Source organism: Perca flavescens, chromosome 4 (assembly GCF_004354835.1).
Source record: "Perca flavescens isolate YP-PL-M2 chromosome 4, PFLA_1.0, whole genome shotgun sequence".
Classification (NCBI taxonomy): Eukaryota; Metazoa; Chordata; class Actinopteri; order Perciformes; family Percidae; genus Perca; species Perca flavescens.
In genome coordinates, this window is record NC_041334.1 from 6,053,270 (window position 1) to 6,075,190 (window position 21,921).

Below are 21,921 nucleotides of genomic sequence, written 5' to 3' on the forward strand. Positions count from 1 at the left end.
CTTATTTGTGTCACTAAATCAGTCCTTCACACAGTCCAACTTCTCTCTGTGGACATGTTGTTACGCTGTTTGCATGCACAAAAAAACGGCGTAATGCGTTGTTATCAACTGGTATTGCTAACAATAGCTAACCAGGCTAGAGAATTTAAAAATTTTCATTGTTTTCATTAGAAAACAATGAAAATCCGACTTTTAAACAGAACGCATTCAACTCGAGTATGACGTCATTCCCAGTTCCGGCTTCCAAATTCCGAGGTAAATAGAATGCGGCATAATCATGGCAAGCGAGAAGCAGCCAAAGCTAACTTTTGAGAGCTTTTTAAACTTTGTGGCTTTTTGCTGGACGGCACTCTGAGCCAGGCAGACACAAAGCTGACAACCTCACAATGCAGTTGTGATGGCCTCATACCCACAGCGGACCGCAAGGATTTCCAGAAAAGACGCTGCATGTGTCTACGACAATGCATGGACCCCAGTACAAGTCGATACAGACATTACATAGTATACACTAACCACTGTGTAACGCCAATGACCTGCTGATGTGCATTCAACCCATGCTGGACTTGTTCATAATGAATCAGCCGTCACTCTGTGAGTAGAGAATCCAGTCTGCAGTGTAGCTCAGACGTTTACTGATAAACCCATAGATTGGCTTTAGGGTCAAAGATACTGTAGTTTTTATATAATTAACTTCAGTCTCAGCCAGAGACACCTGCTTTTAAAAGTAACAAGTAAAGTAAAAAGTTACTTTCCATAAGGGGTAACTAAGTAAAGTAACGGATTACTTTTTTAAGAAGTAATGAGTGACGAGCAAACACTACTTTTTAAAAGTAACTTCCTCAACACTGGCCGTTATATTGTTGGCTATTTCATTTATAATAAAACATCAGATTTTATAAACTACATGTCTTTTGTGTGCAGAGATCTTAATGTGTAAAGTAACTAGTAACTAAAGCTGTCAGATGAATGTAGTGGAGTAAAACGTAAAAAAATTCTCTCTGAAATGTAGCGGAGTAGAAGTAGAAAGTGGCATAAAAAGAAAAAAGAGTCAAGTAAAGTACAGGTACCTCAACATTTTTAATTAAGTAGAGAAGTAAATGTAATTAGTCCACCACTGTGTTCTTGTATTTCATATCTGTTTTAACTTATTTTCTGTTTATATAATTTGAATTGTTCATTGCTTTTAACTGCTCTTTAATGTGTCATGTGAAGCACTTTGAATTGCCTTGTAGCTGAAATGTGCTATAGAAACAAAGATGCCTTGCCTTCCCCAGAAACTCATCAAACCACAGAGCAACATTACAATCTGTCAACCACTGTCGTTTGACCCTAACTTCTGATATTATTATCCAGCATAATAATAGTTTTGGATTGTCTACTGGTCAACCATACCTTGTATATGAACAGTCTCATTTCATAATAATTACAACAGTTTAGACCAACAACTACATCTGAATCAACCTTTTGTTGCATTGAGCATTAGTATCACCAGGGAGAAAGTCAAATTTCACTAACCTCATTTCCCCCCACTCTCATCTTAAATCTGTTGTTTCTGTATTCTTCTGAGAAGGATTTGTTCCACCCTCCCCCCTTCAATAACATAATTAAAAGATCTTCTGTCTTCTTTTAATTTGGGACTATATTATATCTTCTATTAATCCTCCCGTCTTTAGTCTCAGCTTCCACCTTGGCCTCACGGCTTCTTGATTTGATATTTCGGTCATTGCCGATTTAATCTCGGGCAATTCTTTCAATCTCCTTCTCCACGATAATATCACCTCTTAAGTTGAATGATGCTATAATCCACAACATTAATCTCATCCTCTGTTTCTTAAGAAAATGTTGCTGTGGAGGAGGGGGCGAGGGGGGGCCACGGATTAACAAATATGTATTTTTTGCAGTCTGCTGACACAACATCCATGTTAGGGTTGGGCATCGTTTTGATTTTAAAAATTGAGATTCTTCCTTTCGATTCCGGTTTTCATTGATTCTCGATTCAGATTCTTTGAGGGAGAGTTGAAACGGGTCACATGATTCAATGGGAATATACAATTTTATCGGCTTTTTCAACGTAGTAAAACCACTCTAGATTGTCGCTTACTGTGCTCCATGGCTGCAACACAACAAGCGCCTGGAAGTACGGAGGTCACTATGGAAACCAAAACTTGCACATGTTATATTTGGAACCGATGATCGGATTCAAAACCAATTCAATTCAATTCAATTTTATTTATAGTATCAAATCATAGCATAGGTTATCTCGAGACACTTTACAGATAGAGTAGGTCTAGACCGCACTCTATAATTTACAAAGCCCCAAAAATTCCAACACAAAACCAAACTTTCCAAACGATTCCAATAGAAAAGGATCCCCCTGCCCCCCGCCTCTCCACGTTGCACGGGGCAAATTTCATGGGGACAGCAGCGGAGGAAAAGCCTATTTCCTCTGCGTCGTCCCACTTTTTTTCCGGGTGCCAGTGCAACCATTTCTCACCATCTAAACAACTGCAATAGTAGGATTTAAATCAAACTCATAACAGCAATAGTGACAAATAATGCATGTTAATAAAGTGGCACACAAAACAGAATAACTTCGACGTTAAACACGTTTATTTCGGATCCGAGCGGCAGCTGATTTAGCACATAAGACTCCAGGATTAATCTTAGCCTGGCTGTTAGCCTGCTCTGGAGCAGGCTAGCTGCAAAGAATAAATCGCCATGGTTACTTGGCTGGGTTTAATTCAACCTGCTTTTGTGCAACCAAATCAAAGCTAAATTCATCCAGGATAACTTGAATATCCCGGCTTAATCCCTTATCCTGGTTTTGTGCAACAGGCCCCTGGACATTTTGGAAATGGTATTTTGGACCTCCAAACTTCAACTTGTAATTGATTGACATAGTTGTACTTTCTTTTACATCCTGCTTGTCCTGATTTGTCCATCAAACTGTTTTTCCAATTCAGAAAGTTTTAGAGTTGTTTTTTTTGTTTTTCTGTTTCCCTTCTATGTCTTTGTAACTGACTCAATGTCATTGTAAATGAGGGCTGCCCACCAGTGATCTCTCGGGTGTAAATAAAGGTTGAATGAATGAATGAATGAATTCAGTCAGTCAGTCAATTGACATCAACAACAAGGAACAAGGGGACACCTTCTTTCCACGTTTGCCATTCACCTTTATTTCAATGTTCTGGGCTTGGTGGGCTCTTCTAGAAGACAGAAGCACGATGAACCCGCCACTAACTTCATACATGGAGCGAAAAACAACTAAGGGAGTGTATACTGGGGACATGCAGTACTTGCACACAGGGCGACACACAGCTCTAGGAATACAGTATAGAAAACAGCAAACAGAGGGAAAGTACAGGCAGACGTCACGTCCCATCATTCCATAATATAAAAATGTGGATTAGCCCTATCATACATCCTGGTAAGAAGAACAGGGTCCATACAAGAACAGATGGCAAATCCACAACTTTGACTAAAATAGAGCATTTGTTTCAAAATTAAAACATGGATAAGGTTGAAAACAGGTCTATCAGTGTGATAAAAACCAAAACTATATGTGTATTGCTAACTTATCTATTAAGCAGAATAAAGAGAGGGACATGTCAAAGGTGTTAGGTTGATGTGGAAATCAAAGTACCACCGTTTGAAGAAGTGAGACCACAAGCAGTTAGTGTGTCCTTCAACAGCAAGATACAGCTTGTGTTGGCACTGATACATTTATGTGCAGGCAGTATGAAACCAATTCTTCAATGAGTAACACAGTTTCACCTTGAGCGTAAAGGGTACATGCAGCTTTCTCGCTCTGAAACGGAAGAACTTGTGACATTCACAGAAGTGGTAGTAGAGTGAAATGTATAGCTGGAGGCCATATGGGATTCTATTGAAGCCATCCATCAGATGGTACTGAGACAGAGCACCCCCCCCCCCCCTCCCCTTTGATTCAAAAGCATCTCCGTCAAGTTCACTGCACAAACACGGACCATTTCCCATTCATATTTTACACAATTTTTTTTTTACTTTTTGATAAATGTGTATAATGTCTGTGCACTTGGGAGCATGTTTTGCAAATACATAGCAGGAAATTGCACAGAGTTAATTGTTTGTTTCATACATTTTCCACTTCAGGAGGTTTGAGTCAATGTTAAAAGAAGATTTTAACAATTTACCCAAAATCAGAGCAGAAAGACAGCTGTTTCCAGAGACATACCCAACTTTGGAATGCCTGATCATGTTGGCGGAGTCCTGCAGCGGCGTGGGTTCAAATCCACCCGGCTGCCCTTTACTGCGTGTCATCCCCATCTCTCTCCCCCTTTCATGTCTATCCTCTGTCACTGTCTAAATAAAGGGAAAAATCCCCCAAAAAATAATCTTAAAAAATCTATATCTATATATATATATATATATATATATATATATATATATATCTGATCATTCATCATTCCAAACACTTCTTTCCAGTGTTGCTGTTACTAGCTCGAAAAATGTAACATTCCCAAACAGTGGATTGTAATCACACAGGATTCATTCTATAATGAACTCTATTTTTAAAGTTACCAACTTCATAATCATGCCATTCGAAATGACTTAAAACACAGGCCTCTTATCTGTCGAACATCTCAACTTCAGTTGGGTTTAAATTATATAAATAGAAGTTCAGTGATATGAAATGCTTTGCCATTAGATTTTCCAAAGGTTAAAGGTTTGCTTTTGTCTGTGCAATGTTATCTCTATGGGATGTCTTTGTTAACCCATGTAACTCCTGATATTGTTTTACCTTTCAGAATTTATTCTGTTGATTTGATACTGTGTGTAATTTGAGTTTTTTCTCTTTTCTTTTTTCAGTATTTTAGTTTCTTTCTATTTTAATTGGATTATGCATTGGAGAGTGCCCAGATTAAGCCCCATCTGAGTTTTTTTTGCATCCCTCCATCAAATGGTTTATTGATTATGTGTATATTAATCTGTAGTATTTGTACATGTGTAAACCAATACACAAAAATAAACTAAACAGTAGGCTCTTCAAGCTCTTGAGGCTCAAACTTTCTTATTTGGGTATGCCTAGTCTATATCCTTGACGTTAGACTTCCAGGATGCACGTATTTTCCGTTTCCTTCCACTTTCCTTGTGTTGGAATTTTAAATTCGGTGGATTTTTGAGGACTATTATTGACTGCTCCTCAGATCTCTGCATGGTAAATCCAAACAGCTAGCTAGACTATCTGTCCAATCTGAGTTTTCTCTCGCACAACTATTTTGCAGTGGCTCTGTGCGGAGCTTAGCGCTGCCCATGATATTCTGATTGGTTTATAGAAATGCCATTACACCAGAGCACATTTTCCTCCCATCCCCGAATGCTATGTGGACTAGCCAGACCCTCCTTTAGAGCTCTTTGGAGGAGGGTCTGGCAAAGGGTCTGCCATACCGACAACACTGTCTGAGCTTGTTAAACCTGACTAGCAGACAACTACTGACAAACTGACAAATATTTCGCACTTATTCAATACAATTCAATTGAATGCTTTTAAATTATGCTCCACACATGCAAATACCTAGACCCTTTTACATCAGGAGAGAGGACATTGATAATGATCTCGTATGTCACCATAAGAGGCCAAAGAATGGGACTTCTCAAAATGACAGAATCCTTTCTTGAGATGTCAACGGTATTCTTAGTTTTTGTCCCTTTTTTTAATAAAATTACTCACTTTGTTTACCCAGCAACTTCATTGTTGACGACGCCTTGGATTCCATTTGCTGTCTGACGAAAACCGTCAGCGTCATGTCACATCACAGCACAGAATTTTAAAGCGCTCAATTATGCTAATTTTTAGGGTCATAATTGTATTTAGAGGTTATATCAGAATAGGTTTACATGGTTTAATTTTCAAAAAACACCATATTTTGGTTGTACTACACATTGCTGCAGCTCCTCTCTTCATCCTGTGTGTTTAGCTCTCTCCGTTTTAGCTACAGAGTGAGACATCACACTTCTATTCCATCTTTGTTGGGAGTCGCGCATGCTCAGTAGCTAGGTAAGGACTACTAGCTAATCAGTTGCAGAGTATGACGGCGTGCCACGCTAGCAGCTAGGCGAGCAATTATAACGTGTTAAAAAGTGACGCACGTTTGTCTCTGAAGTAAAGGCTGGACTACAATAGAGCTGTTTGGAGCAGTTTGTGAACAATGTTTTCTGGGGTGGACTTTGGGCTTTTTCACTTTGTAAACCTATTACATGCACAAAAAAGATATATAACACAGTAAATGAAAGGGAAAAAGCCAAAAAGCATTATATGAGCACTTTAAACATTTAGTTTGGTTGACACGTGACGCAAACCCATTACCAAAAAAAAGTAATATGATAGCATATTCACACCTTTTACAACAATGCAACTGCACATGTTTTTTTTAGCATACAGACAAACGTGTAGCCTTGGTTATAAACTTGAGAACAAAACAGTGAACCATATTGCTTGAGAATATTCAGGGCTAATTCGGGAAATATTTTATGAATGTTTTGTTTCAACTCTGTTGTTTTGACCTTGAACCAACAAGTAACTATCAGTGCCATTTGGATCAATCACAATATGACTTCAACAGTGAAAAGTTCAATATGCATATTGGCAGACACCTGAAAAAAAAGACACCTGTATCTATTTCAACTATTTCACTATTTCACTTGGAACCACAGTATAGAGGCCTGGATCAGATGAGTGTTTCATAAGTTCTTCTCTAGCAGAACAGCGTAAAGTAAAGAGACTGCTCCATGTACTTTTCAGTCTTAGCGACAAGCAACAGAAAAGCTCCCGTACAAAGACCGTGGACATTTTGGGTTGCACAAAATGAAGGTACAACAAAATATTTTGAAAGAACTCCATATACTGTAGATGCAATCACCTGCCTATCTTTCTCATTTTATTTGTGAGGAAGCTTTGCTTCGCTTGGTGTTCACGGTCACATCTGCGCTTTTCTCACACTCACTGTCACATTTTAGCCTCTTTTGGATATTCTGGAAACTCATTTGCCCACATTTCAGTTTTAGCTTTGAGGAAATAAACCTAGATGAGCCCGCATGGGGAATTTCTAAATGAATAGCATTGATAGGACAGCCTCGCGCGTTGCAAGTGTTTATAGACACAAAATGCATTTTCTTCTTGTATTGTATTCAGACAGAAATGTGGAACTATTACAGGAATGGAAAAAGAAACTGAAACAGCAAGGAATGGAGGGGAAAAGTTGGACGTTAGGCCAGTCGGTAGGCATTGCTGCCTGGGTTCTCAGGCAGTATACCACTCCCCCGTCTGAAAAGCTTTGACTTTGTAGTAGTTTTCAGGCCCATGATCTAGTTGTCGTTGTCTTCATCACTGTCCTTCATGGTAACGCCTTGCATTCCTCCTTCCCTCACCGAGGCAGTGGCTTCTTCCAAGGTTAGCCGGTTTCTCACCGTCTCATACATCTTGCTGTTCAACGTGGAGTCCAGCACCCCTTGAAGGCGGAAGTCACGGTACTTTTTCTATCACAAACAAAAAAATCAGAGGGTTCAAGGTTAACCAGTGGTATAATGAAACTAGCTAGTACATCTACTCAATTAGATGCACTTCACAAATGTTGAGGTACTTCTACTTAAGTCTTTTCTTTTCATGCCATTTTCTACTTCTACTTTGCTACATTTCAGAGATAAATATTGTACTTTTTACTCCACTACATTCATCTGACAGCTTTAGTTACTAGTTGTACTAGTATTTTTTTTTACAATGGGCTATTAGTACTTTTACTTAAGTAAAGCATCTGAATACTTCTTCCACCATTGACTTTCACTGTATCAGTCTTAAAAGGGAGTCCCCATGTCATCTGAGCTGCCGGATCTGTAGTCTATATCCACAATGTTCCACTTCCAGGATTGCTCTTGTGCCGCCAGAAATTCTGCCGGATGTCGGGCAAGTGAAAAAAAATAATCTACTTGCCCAAAGACACTTACTGGCCCCCTCGAAAAGGACATTTGAAAAAACCTTTTTAAAAAACATCACAAAGAAACATCGAAACATCGAAAAAAAAATTCAAAAAAGTATAAAAACACACACAAAAAAATTTAATTAAGCATTAAAAGTGTAATTCTTTTCCGAAAACGTCAAAAGCGTCAAGCACCAACTAAATTCTTGATTGGCCAACGGCACTTTCAAATCCAATCATTCAACAAGCATTCTCCAATGGGTGCAAGAGAACGATAACGTCATTTATGATACGATGATGCCCGAACGGGGAAGTGGGTTGTTATATTAACTTGCCCGACGTGGCGTTTTACCTGCCCCGGGCCATCGGGCAACCCTTATTGTTGAATCCTGGACGTTTAAAAACAGAGGAGTAGTGTCCTATGGGTGCAGCTCCTACTCAGACACTTCACAAAACATTTTGAGTCCTGACCCTAACCTCAGTCAAGTACACTAGGCTTCCAATCTTTTTTGTATGTATGTAGCCTGTGTGCATTCATGTCCCATTAATGCTTGTTACTAACTTATCTCCGGACAGCTTATTTCCCGGAGTGAATTAGGGTGGCACCTAAATCATGGTTGCAGCTGCCGCCGTGGTCCTGCTCAGCGCCCAGCTATGCCCTACTATGCCCTGCTATGCCCTGCTACTCCCTACTATAAAAATTTAAAAATATATCAAGGGTTAAAGGCCTTATGTCTCAGCATGATCTGGAAAAACTTGTCCATGCTTTTATCTTCAGTAGACTTGACTACTGTAACGGTGTCTTTACAGGTCTCCCTAAAAAATCAATCAGACAGCTGCAGCTGATTCAGAACGCTGCTGCTCGAGTCCTCACTAAAACCAAGAAAGTGGATCACATCACTCCAGTACTGAAGTCTCTACACTGGCTTCCAGTGCCTCAAAGAATTGATTTCAAAATACTTTTACTGGTTTATAAATCACTTAACGGTTTAGGGCCAAAATACATTTCTGATCTGCTACTACACTATGACCCACCCAGACCTCTCAGGTCGTCTGGGACAGGTCTACTTGTTGTCCCGAGAGTCAGAACTAAACAGGGGGAAGCAGTGTTCAGTTTTTATGCTCCACATATCTGGAACAAACTCCCAGAAACCTGTAGGTCTGCTGCAACTCTCAGTTCTTTTAAATCTAAGCTAAAGACCTATCTTTTTGATGTTGCTTTTCTTTAAATAATCTATTTTATTAACTTTAATTTCTTATACTGCACTGTAACTTTTATTCTTATACTGCACTATCAATTTTATTCTTGTCTTTTAATGTTTTTAATTTGTTTATTATTGTTTTTTAATTGTTTTCTAACTGCTTTTTAATGTTTTATGTAAAGCACTTTCAATTGCCCTGTTGCTGAAATGTGCTATATAAATAAAGCTGCCTTGCCTTGCCTTGCCTTGCCTTACTATGCCATACTACGTCCTACTATGCCCTGCTACGTCTTACTATGCCCTGCTACTCCCTGCTATGCCATACTATGCCCTACTACGCCCTGAACTGCTACAACTACCATTTCTAGTCATAGTTCCATTATCTTATATTGTTACTATAATTGCAACTGTTCATCATACCCCCAACCAGCACCAGCCACAAAGAGCCTGGGTCCGTCCGAGGTTTCTGCCTAAAAGGAAGTTTTTCCTCTCCACTGTTGCACCAAATGCTTGCTCTTGGGGGAATTGTTGGGTCTTTGTAAATTATAGTGTGGTCTAGACCAGTGGTTCCCAACCTTTTTTCCTTGGCGCCCCCCCTACTCATGTCTAAGAAAAGCTGAGCCCCCCCGAAACCAAAGTTGAGGTAACTCTCCAGATAGAGCCTTACTTTCTTTTTTGATACAGAGGAGTTATCAGCACGGTTAAGATTCTCCTCCATGTTTCATTTATAAAATAGTGATGCCGTGGCGGCAGGAAAAACGAGGATACAACAAAATACTTTTGTATACATTATATATTGTAGTGTATTATCACAATTTGTTTAACATGTGCAAATATATATATATTTTTTCCTCAACCTCAAACCAGATAAAGACTTGCGCCCCCCCTGTGATCTTTGCCGCCCCCCCTAGGGGTGCCCGGACCCCAGGTTGGGAACCACTGGTCTAGACCTATGTCTATGTGTAAAGTGTCTTGAGATCCTTTGTTATATTATGATACTATGAATACATTTGAATTAATTGGATGTGTAAGAAAAAGTTATTGGTCACAAAAACGTGAATGACCCTAATCTTTTTAATTTTGAATGTTTGAAAATGATGCAACAGGGCCGGTTGTAAGAGTGACAGAGACTTTAAATCAATGTTGCAACCTGTACAAACTGTATTTCATAAAACCACTTAAATACATTATTTCAGGTGTTGATATAGCAAATTGGCTATTCCTTTGTAAATGTTTTTGGATATATCAGGAAAATCGCAATAAACTGTTTTGTTGAATCACTGCCACTCAATGTTAAAAGCCTCCACTCTACCAGCAAGGCCAAACTTAAAAAAGTGTAACTGACAAAAACACCACACTGAGTGTGAATAGAGGAGACAAATCCATTTTTACGATAATAAATGTCAAATGATGTTGGAAGCAGCAGTAAAATGTTATAATGTTCCAGAGAAAAGAGTCTCTTAACTTGATAACTCTCATTGATTCTTGAGAACATTCCCATAACAATACATGTTGCTTGCATTGATATACGTGGTTTAGAAATGTGAAAGGCAGCTGTTCTCACCTTGACAATCCTGATGAGGATCTTCAGCTGATAAAGGTGGAGCTGCAGGTCCATACGGTCAGTCAGCCATGTTCCTAGCAGGTTCATTGTGCTGGTGTACCATTGCTGTAGACACACAAGCACACAGTACATCTGTCATCTACTGATGGTCTTGTTGAGCTCGTTAACTTTATAACACCCTCATCAGAAAAGATGAGAAGGGTATGTATCGACTTGTCTAACTCTGGGGGTTACGGTGAATAAGCTAAATTCCCAATAAGTCGGTCTAGCCCTTTGGCATAATTTTTCACCTTGCTTGGTGGGGACTCTTGGCGACACCTTTTGACACTCTGGGTCAGGAAGTACGTTTAACTGACACGCGGGACAAGAACAGGCAACACACTCTCACTCCCATCACGTCGAATACGGACGCTAGGTCATGTGCCTTTGGCGTCTGTTTTTGTAGCTAAAAGTCTCCTTTACCGTCATATTTAAATATCTTGCTCTTGGCGTCTGTGTTGGGAGGAACGTTTAACTGACATGCGGCACAAGAACGGGACAGTTAGATTTAGGGAAAGATGGTGGATGGGGTATACAAAATGCACATTTCAGTGACATGCGGGACCAGAATGGGATATGAACCCTGGTCTCCGGCATTTCTGTCTTTCATAGTACTCTCTACCGTTGTCGCTCTTAATACTACGTGATCTTACAACGCTGCGGTCGAGCTGCTGCTCTGCCCGGTGCGTTCCATACAGACGCTAAAGGGGGATTTTTGCGTCGGTATCTGAGGCTGAGAGCCACTGACCAAGCGTCAGTATTTGACGAGTTGGGAGTGAGAACGGCTTGGAACCCATTGACTTTGCTCATGTGGAATTTGGCAGAAACAGCGGGTGATGTCGTCCTGGCAGTGTATCATATTGACAGAGTTTCCTTGTGGATTTTTGAAGGAGAGGCCAGAGGGACAAGGCTGACAAACAAATCCTCAACAGAGCTGCGTCTCTAATCTGAAGATGTTCATGTCGTGTCTCCATTAGAAGTTAATCATGTGGGGCCCCATCAGATAGTCCCGTAGGCTTCGGATTTATTTAAGTCTGGAGCATGGGCCCCGGGAAGATGCAGCAGCCAATGAGGCGCCAGTTAATGGGGATCCTAATAAAGGGTAAGGCTTCTGATGCTCTTGATGCAAAGCAGCATGTTCTGCCATGGGCACTTGTCAAAGTCCATGACACAAATCTTTTAGGTGTCAGTTTGGCAGAATGTTCCAAGCTGCAGTCTTTCTGTTTAATGATGAATACATTCTTTATTGTTCTTTATTCTTACCATCCATTCAGCTAGTACAACTTAGCAATGCATGGTAGGGATTTACAAATTAAGTGATAAATGATGATGGTTATTTCTGTAAGCACTTCAAACACTTAATATGGAGGTTGTTAAAAAGCCTGTAACACCTGTGTAAATGTCTATGTGCCTAGTGATTGCCGTATAATAAGTAATCATTTTTAATAAGTAACTAGGTAAGGAAAACTTTTTATTTTACTATGCCAAACAGAGGAAAGGGATGTGTGTTTTAGTGATTACAAGTGACAATTACAAGAAGTAAACAGGTACATTTACATGTCGTCTGTTTGTATTTTTTTATATATTCAGCACTGCAGTACTGTATCTGTACTTTTTTTCAGCAGGATATGAACATGTTTGTCTTGTAAAAAAACTAAACAAAAAGATTTTATTTAAACCCACTTCACAACATCTCCGACGGGTAGCTGACTTCAAACACCATGGCAACAGCAAGTGTGTTCCAGCCACGTGCATCACTTTTAAGTGTCCCCTATCCGTCGGTGTGTGTCTGGGCTACTTGCAGCGTGTTTCGGCGGCGGTAGCTCAGTCCATGGGGAGTGGGCTTGGGAACCGGAGGATTGCCGGTTTAAGTCCCCGTACGGACCGAGTATGGAACGCGGAATGGTAGCTGGAGAGGTGCCAGTTCACCTGCTGGGCACTGCCGAGGTGCCCTCTAGCAAGGCTTGAACACCCAATGGCAGCCCCTTCGCTCTGGCATCTCTCCATGTATCGATGTGTATCGGTCCTGTTTGCATGTGTGTATTTTGGGGCCTAAGTGTGTACTCTGTCTAATGGTGGAAAACTTGAATTTGCCTCAGGGATGAATAAAGTAAAGTCTTCTTCCATCTCTTGTGTTTTCTCTATTACATGCGGGTTTCGGTATTTGGTTGGGTTTCCTGTATTTGCAGCTATGTCTTGTTAAATTGGTGAAGATGTCTATATGCGTGCGTTTTCTTACTTTGCAGAGTGTAGACTCTGTTGACGAGTTTTTGCTTTGCGACGCAATGGACACAATTCATTGAGCTCCCGTAAAGTACTGAGGTACCACAGCGAGCCCTAGCCCTGTTACTGCCATTTACACAGGTGTTACAAGCTTCAACCTTGAAACTCTCCCACTGCTTTATTTAGACCAGCCTTCTCTGAACAGGGAGCTCTGCGAGGCAGCCATGCAGAAACACAGCCAAAAGGCTGCAGATGTTTCTCTGTGGGCCCTGACTGTTGCCAGTCTAATTGATGGATAATGATGAGCGGGGCTGATACTAATAGAAGCCGACTGACTTTCAACAGTCAGGGTCACAGCAGAATGGATGGGGGGAAGGGGAGAATAATGGGAAAAGAAATGAAAGAAAAGGCTTTGTTTAAGAGGGCTGAGATGCCAAGGGGCCATTTATAAGTTGTACAAGACAGATTTTATTCTTCAAAGTAAACAATCATATCAAACCTCATCATAGTGATTGAATATGAGCTCTATTGTACCTCATATTTGACAAAGTAGAAAGTCAAAGGTGTATTCTGCTCATTGCAAAATATTGTTCAACCAAAGTATTCATGTTTATTGACAACAGTAACAGGGTTGTAGATGTAAAGAAATATTCAAGAAAGAAAAACACAGAATGACTAGAGACCATCTTGTGATGGGATCACACCAGCCGATGACGCGCATTGCCAGCTCTATCTCCACAGCGCTGCGGAGGAAGGTCTGGCTACACCACAGATGCATTTTGGGATAGGAGAAAAAAAAAACGGTTACAAAATTTCTTTAAACCAATCACTATTGTCTTGGGTGGCGTTAAGCTCCGGACGCAGCGACAGTGGCTCTGCAAAATAGTCTCAGGAAGGAACTTGTTTTGGTGGAACTTTTGCACCATACAAAAGAAAACACCACATATAATCTTAAATGAAGTTAACTGTTCACACAACACAGTAACGTGATTAGCTGGATATATGGTTAAACCTCATTAGCTCTTACCAGTGTATCACCGTGTGTACTTCTTCCACAGCAATCCCACCAATCGGCCCCAAAATGTCCCAGTTAGAGAGGGAATGACGTAAATCTTTACAATCATTCCCCGAAAGAACCAAGCAGACCTGCGTGGTTGCACCATCCAAATTTTCTCCAAAACCATTTTCAGCATGTAACTTGCTAGCTTGAAGTTTGTTGTCGCCAGGCAATTATCCTGGAAATGTACTTCTGTTGATCCAGACTACACCAGCTGTAACGCCAAATCGGGCCAGGGCAAGGCCCCATCCCTACTTCCGGTGCCCTTACTTGACCACACCCATCTTCACACTCAGCCTTCATTTTGATCTCAAAAGCACTGTTGTGACGCTATTGCAGTGACAAGAATCTGTCCTCGGGCAGACATAGTACTCAAAACTGCTTCTGTGGTAGTAGAACCAAACACACCCACCCACACATACATGCACACACAGTAAAATCAATACCAGCATCACTGGTAATAAGCACCCTCAGCTTGTGTAGGATACTCAGACACATTTGTGTAAGAAGCCATAGCAACACAAAGACATGATTGTTTGCTTTTGTGCAAATGTGTTGCATGTTGAGAGTTGGTGTGGAAATAGAGACACAATAGCAGCTAAAGTAACTTAAGATTGAGAGTTTTTGCAGAGCTATAGACAAACTTTCGGAATATATCTTTCGCATCTTACTTAACCAGAGGATTAAATTGCCAATCTGCACCAACAATGATCATCACAGTGCAAAAAAATAGCTGGATTATTTTGTCCAAATTAGAATTTCCAGACCAAAGACAAACAACCAAAACCAGCTAAGTGGGACACCAAGATCAGGCCGACTGAGGCCGCAAGCAGAGGAAGAGAGCAGGTCTCCGTGTAGGTGAGGCTCCGTCAGTGGAACATGGCTGAGGAGAGAAGATGGCAGAGCCGGGGTGAATCAGTGAGGCGACCTGGTGCCAGCAGCTTCCTATCTGTCGCTGTGTGCCTGTGAAGGCTTCGGCGTGGCAGCAGGCCTGTGATCTCGCCCCGAGCACAACCCCCCGCCGAGAGGCCAGGCCTGGAGTGACTGATCCGCTGACTGGCTGCTCTCCCTCTTTCTTTCCATCATCCACTCCTCCCTCGCTTCTCCTTAAGACTTTGCACCGTGCCACACAGCTCCCATCTGCAGACATTCTTACAGCAGCCATTTTGTGTCCTGTTCGGCTTCACTCCTCTTCATTTTATATAAAAAAAAAGAGGCTTTGACAGCTTTGTCACAAGTCTTCTTGCTGCCATGACTGGCATTTTGGAGGTCTGTCAGGGACATCTTGTGTACACATAATGCCTGTGATTTTCATCAACTTTAAGATCTTTTTAATGCCAGTTTGAATGCAATACCAGTTTCCTCATTAAACAATTCAAGTGACAGCTGATCCATCAGAAGGTATTTGCATGACTAGTTTACATTTTAACCAGGAGTATAGGACACAGACTGCTGGCTCTGCATTGAAGACATAAAACGTTAGCTATGTTTACGACAACTTCCCTTATACCAGTCCAAGGATAGGATAGTGTCTCATGTGCTATGGATTGCAAAGCCCTTTTATCCAAATATGTGTTTTTGGAGTATAAAATATAAAATTGACTTTTTTATTGTTTCACCATCCTTACAAAGACATATGGAGTGAACTACATGATATAGGCTACTGCCAAGTAAGGTTATGACCCCCCCCCCCCCCCACACACAGAGTTAAAAACAATATTGTTAAAAAATGTAACTGCTTCTTAACTGCTAGTTAACTTGCTAGTGCTAACTTTGCACTATTCTCTTCTAGCACCATTCTTACTGGGAAAGTGTCTGCATGTGTCAACGACAATGCACGCAACATCGTGGCTGTTCTATTGGTACATTAAGTCAGCAGTCTACAGATGTTAAAACACATGCGTGTAAGCGTGTCCAAGCCTCCCAGACGGGTGAACTGGAACTCAGTTTCATGCTTGTCATGGGTCGTCCAGTTTAACGCACCTCCCAGCCAATCATGAGACATTCAGCTGCAAGCATTGTCCAGCTGCCATTGAACATAACCTTAAAATCCATCATACATCCATGACGAAATGGTCCTTAACAGCCCAGAAATTGATCACATCAATGGAATTCTTTTGCAAGACCACAGTCTCTGATAATCGACGGTGATTATCCAATCCATGAATACAAGGCTGATACTTGTGGAGAGCATTATTCTCAAGTTGTCTTGGAAAGAGTCATCTTCTTAGGAAAGTAATCATAGAGATGCTTCCATGCAGATGGTCTATGTGCTTGACATTGCATGCACAATCAGGTACACAGCTGTTCATTTTCCCAGCTGTTTCAACTGGCCTTGCGTTGCTGATTACAGCTTATAAAATAGATCAGCCCTACTCTGAATCCTAAGGATGCCCTGAAGTCTCCCTACAGCGTCCCTGTATGAAGTTGCAAAGGAGGGGCTGCTGGCTCCAGAAGTGTTTTGCGGCTAAATATGTCTTCTCCTGCCACAATACAAGGCAAAATAAGTAAATATTGTATGTATTATCATTATTATTCTTATTTGTGCATTTAAAAAAATATATTATTGTTTCAACATACCTTTTGAGGGACATGCACTGAATATGTTTATCTGCAATGATATCATAATTATCAGTATTATTGTATCAGATGTATTTACTACTACCTTGTTGTTGTTGTTTGTTCTTATGCTTTGACAACACAGATTTATTGATTTTGTCATGCCAATAAAGCAAATTGAAAAAAAAAATAGAGAGAGAGAGAGCAAGAGAGAGAGAGATAGCATGGCATTGCTTTGAATGAGAGAAATAAAACCTTATTTTCTGACAGTTTCTCAGCGGTTACGCTCTAAATCTATTTTGTTTTATTTCCAAGTGTTTCTTAGATGAAACGGGCCGGGCACACCGACCTGCAAGCTGCAGAGTGTGTTTACCCCTGCGACCACCAGCAGCGCTTGTCCTGTCTTGTAACTTTATACGTCAGCGGACTAAGCTGCCTAATCTCCATGGATCTTTAGAATATGATGGAAACGCAGACAACAATAGGCTGAAGGAACCTTCTAGTTCCTTAAAAATAGTTCTGTGGGACTTAAAAGACCCCCGAACCTTGGGTCGAAACGCGGTGTAAGTCTAAGAAATAGGATGAAAATCACTCCACGGGACAAACATGAGGGGGTCCCGGTATATTTTTTATAATGTAAGGGGTCCTTGGCTGAAAAAAAGATTGTGAATGACGATACAGTCTTTACAGTTAGAAAACCATGTTAAAAGCAATTTAGATCATGCTTGAATAGGTACTCGAGCAATTTAGAAGGTTTATTCAAATGAAAAAGGCTTACAGCAAAAGGTGTCCTGAGGCAGGCATGCAAAAGGAAGTCCGACATAAATCCAAAACTACTAGAAAAAAACCAAAGACTAGAAAAACAAAATCACAGTGATGAAGGGACGCAGGGAATGACAACAGGGGAAAAGACGACGAACGGACTAGAGAAAGTAAGAAAAGAAAGCACAGAGACTAAATACACGAGGTAACAAGGGTAACGAGGGACAGGTGACAAGAGGGCTGATGGACAGGTGGAACACATCAGGGCGGGGCAGACAATCATAGAGGCGGGAAAACACACAAGGCAGGAAGTCAAACAAAGACATGACGCAGGAGAAACAGACACTACAAAGTAAAACAGGAAAGTGAATGACAAGACAGCGGGAACAATACCACAAGGACTGATAACGCAAAGACAAGCTGACAAGGGTGAGACAAGCAAGTAAGGACTACAGACACATGAGGCAGTAAACAACAAGGAAACAGGGAAAGACTACTAAAATAAACAGGAAATATCACAACAGAAAACCACAACCTTGACACGCGTTCAATTTCATTGCACATGTAGAATAACAATAAAGACTGTTCTATTCTATCTGATGGCAAAAGCCATTCCGAACATTCAAATGTGGGAATAACTGCACACACATTTGAACAGCCATTCCTCAAAGGCATTCAGAGTGTTGACCTTATTTGTGGATACAAAAAGTCACAAAAGCATTTGTGTGAAGAATGAAAGTTCCAACTCCACTCAACTTTGTACATCTGGCTGAAAGCTGCTGCGTGAAGTGCAGTACTTAGATTGTCCGTTTTGCAATAAGTCTTGGGTCTTCTGATCATTTTACTAATTCCTAATCTTAAACCACTTTCATTCTTTCAAAACAGTGAGGCTGGTTGTTTCTTTTGCCCTGACTTTATCCCTCTTCCCCTTCCAAATGGTATCTTTTACACCATTTCCGGAGAGATCTTTTCTCTGACACGCAACGATCGAGCTCTTCAAATCAATTCTGTCTACTTCAAAATAGCCACATGTAAAAGCCACAGTTCTACTTCAAACCTCTGGACAAGGTGGCAGTCCACATGATATCGATGAAGTTGAAAGCCACTATGACGCAGTGTCAAACGAACAGTGATGGTCCCTCTTGCTTTGTTCCTCTTGGCAGGAACAAACAAAAGAAAATCATCAGATAGACAAATTTACCCAAGCTCTCTTTTATTAGGCTGCATGGGGATCAGCAGGGGGCTAGCGCTTGTTGACAGCCAAAACAAGCGTAATATGGCTCTGAATACATAATGCCATAACCCGACAAGGATCAAATCTGTGACATTCTAACGAGTTCCATCTGAAGGAAGGGCTTCCATTCCTTCAACTGGCTTATCAGTGTGTGTGTTTGTGTGTGTGTGTGTGTGTATTTGTGTGTGTGTTTTGTCACCTCACGACATGCTGATGAACTCCTACCTATACACAGGCGACATGCACAACACACACACACACACTCGCACACACACACACATATACATCTGCCGGTCCATCTCCATTTTGAGCGATAGTTGGGAGACAGAGCGACCTCCTGCCCCCATCTGACACCAAGCAACCCATCCCACCCAAACCCCCCACCCACAAACACACACGCTCTCTCACACACACACACACACACACACAAACCTCGCCTTGAAGCCAGTGTTCACACCCAAGTCTTCGCATGGCGCTTGGCAGGGGGGGGGCCTGCCACCAGCAGGATTTGATGCAAAAAATGGCACACCTCTTCTTCTTCACGTTTTCTAAATTGGAAATGGGCTACTCACAGTTCAATGAATGTGTGTTGGCACTGTGACGCATATTTGATCATTCTGTACTAAACAGCAAACCTGGCCTGAATTAATGACATTGATGTCTTTTCTAGTAATTACCTTAGAAAAAGTGAAGATGGTATAATATCAAAGGGGTAACTTGTTTCATCAAAGTGTTTCTTCAAAGTCTTGAATGTGTTGGATAAGGTGTCGGGTAGCGGCGGCTGTCTTAAAACCCTGGTCATGTTTTATTTGGACCAACAGTCTTGTACAATTACTAGAAAATGAGTGCGCTGTCGACATTAGTATACAATGTGTTCTTCAAATACGGTATATAGCAAGGATGTAACTCATGTGGACTCTGTGGTGTCAGCATGTGTTGTAACCTGTGCACGCGGAGCGATCAGGAAATATTCCCTTCCAATGTTTGTAATACCACAGTCCGTTCTTACCGATCCTAAGGTAAACATGCTAAACATTAGCTGACAGGACCTGTCTGATGAAGTTGTCTCACTTCAGTGCTACACACCAAATTTTTTGGCGATATACAGACATGACATCATCCAAACAATTCACTTATTTGACTAGGGCTTTCTAAGCAAACTTGCCCTCCTAACCCCAAAACCCGCCGGCGGGTTTGTTTAAAAGAAGAAAAAAAGAAAAAAAACTTACCCTAAAATGAGGCTGAAAAAAACCGAATTGTTCGTTGGATTCTCAAAATTCCGACCATCCCCGAGTGCGTCTCAATAGAATGCGCCACATTATGTCAAAAGCTCCAAACTTAAGCCCAAAAACACTTAAGTGGATAAAAAAAAACTTTCATTAAACGTGGCCTTAAAAGATTTGTAAAAAATCAACCATTTGCATGATCAAAAGCTGTGAAATGGATAATGTTCTGCTGGTTTTCAGTTACGAAAAGACAGATATGTTTGTTTACTGTGACGCATAGCCATGTGATCAGCCAGTCCAGAAAACGTGATTATGCGATCGCATAATCAGCCAAAGGCCGCATATTTAGGCGGGGGCCGCATTTTTTCAAATACGCCACACTTTCGCCGCATAAATTGCTGATTTCCGCGCAAAATATGCAGGGCTTGCATGATTTCATAATCCCCGCATTTTCGTGGCAAAAAAGTCACATATATATCAGCAGAAAGTTGAAAAATGTTGCGTTTACTTCACACAAGAGCAGCCATTTTCCACTGTTGCCATGGGAACGTTATGAAGTGACGTAATTACGCGACATGAACATCATCGAAATGCAGGGTGTTGGGGGAAATCCCTTTTTTTTCTCTTTTTCATCAAACCGCATTTTTTTGCAAGTTCCCGCAATTTTTGCAAAATATCCCGCAATTTCCATCGTATTTTTTAAGAAAACGTGCTGCATAATCAAGGTTTTTCGCCCACAACAATCACAAAAAAACTCTGCATTTTTCTGGAAGGACTGCGTGATGAAAATTCATCAAGCCTCAGCACCAAACTACAGCACATCCTAGTGGTAAACGGTGGTGGAAGAAGTACTCAGATATTTTACTATTTATTTAGTAAAATTCCTAATACCATACTGTAATAATACTCGGTTACAGCAGTTCCTTCAAACGCTCTAGTCCTTTGCTAACTTTTGATCTCCTCCAGAACACTGCTTATGTGCAGTTGCCTTGGTTGAGGTTAGTTTCGCAAAACTATATTTTAAATAAATCACAAATGGAAAGGGGAGTACAATTAAAATAATTTCCTGGAAGTTAGCTGGGCATACCCAATTATAAGAAGGGCAACCACCCGTAAGGGGTGCGCTTAGGTCATAAACAAGCGCCCCTCAGTAATTCCACAACAATCCGAGAGCAGAAGTTTAGCGGGGGAGCAGAAACAGCTTGAAATGAAGAAGAGTGGGTTTTAGTGTAGGAGCACAGGAAATCTGTATATCTGAGTGCAAACATAAAGTTCTGAGCTGGAGAAGGGGATATTTCAGTGAGAGAGCACAGAGTTTGAGGGGGTGCATTAAAAATGCAGTTTTAATAAAGTCACGGGCGCTTCTGCACGCTCTAAAATTGGAGACTGTGCTGCTGTTTTTCTGTACCAAATATTTTATATACAGATTAATGATTGTAATCTTACCATCACTTTTCTAAAAAAAATAAAATAAAAATAAGCATCGACTTGACTAGGTTACTGTCTGTACAATAATCTTTGGCTCAATACACGCACGCACGCACACACACACACACACACACACACACACACACACACACACACACACACACACACACACACACACACACACACACAAACCCCAAAAAAGCCAACTGATTTGTTAGGTCAGAGGCCCTCTTTTGTAGGGCCGCTCAGGAGCTTTTGTACTGCTGAGAGCCAGGAATGTTGGAGCTGAGGAAGGAGCCTCGCCACAGGGGGTACACGGGGATTACAAGCAACCTGGGACTCTGCCTCTTTCTGCCTCTGCTGCTGCTCCTGTGTGTGTGCGGCGTGTGTGTGTGTGTGGGTGTGCGTGCACGCTTTTTTTAAAGCGTTGGGCTGAGTAAGAAACCATTATACTTGTTGAGCACTGACTGGATTATGCCAGGAGGGTATTGTAAGTACAGAGAGAGTTGGCATTGAACGCTCAGTCGGTCTTGATTACATATTGTTTGTTCAGATACTTTTACTGATTTGAATTTTGTTCATTTTGTCTGGTATTTTACTTGTTTGTTGTTCATCTGTTCTTCACCTGCTTATATTCTTAGATGACCATGTTTTTCTTGAGTGTAAGTTATTGCA

General features: G+C 41.0%; 1 protein-coding gene across 1 annotated transcript in view; it reads right to left on the bottom strand.

Annotated features, from left to right (window-relative positions):
• Nucleotides 1-6,286: 6,286 nt before the first annotated feature.
• Nucleotides 6,287-21,921, bottom strand: part of cadpsa (Ca2+-dependent activator protein for secretion a) — a 258,999-nt gene continuing 243,364 nt past the window's right edge. The window contains 2 exon segments of the mRNA XM_028575343.1: nucleotides 6,287-7,515; nucleotides 10,719-10,823. Coding sequence (XP_028431144.1) covers nucleotides 7,345-7,515; nucleotides 10,719-10,823 — 276 coding nt within the window. The 3' untranslated portion in view covers nucleotides 6,287-7,344.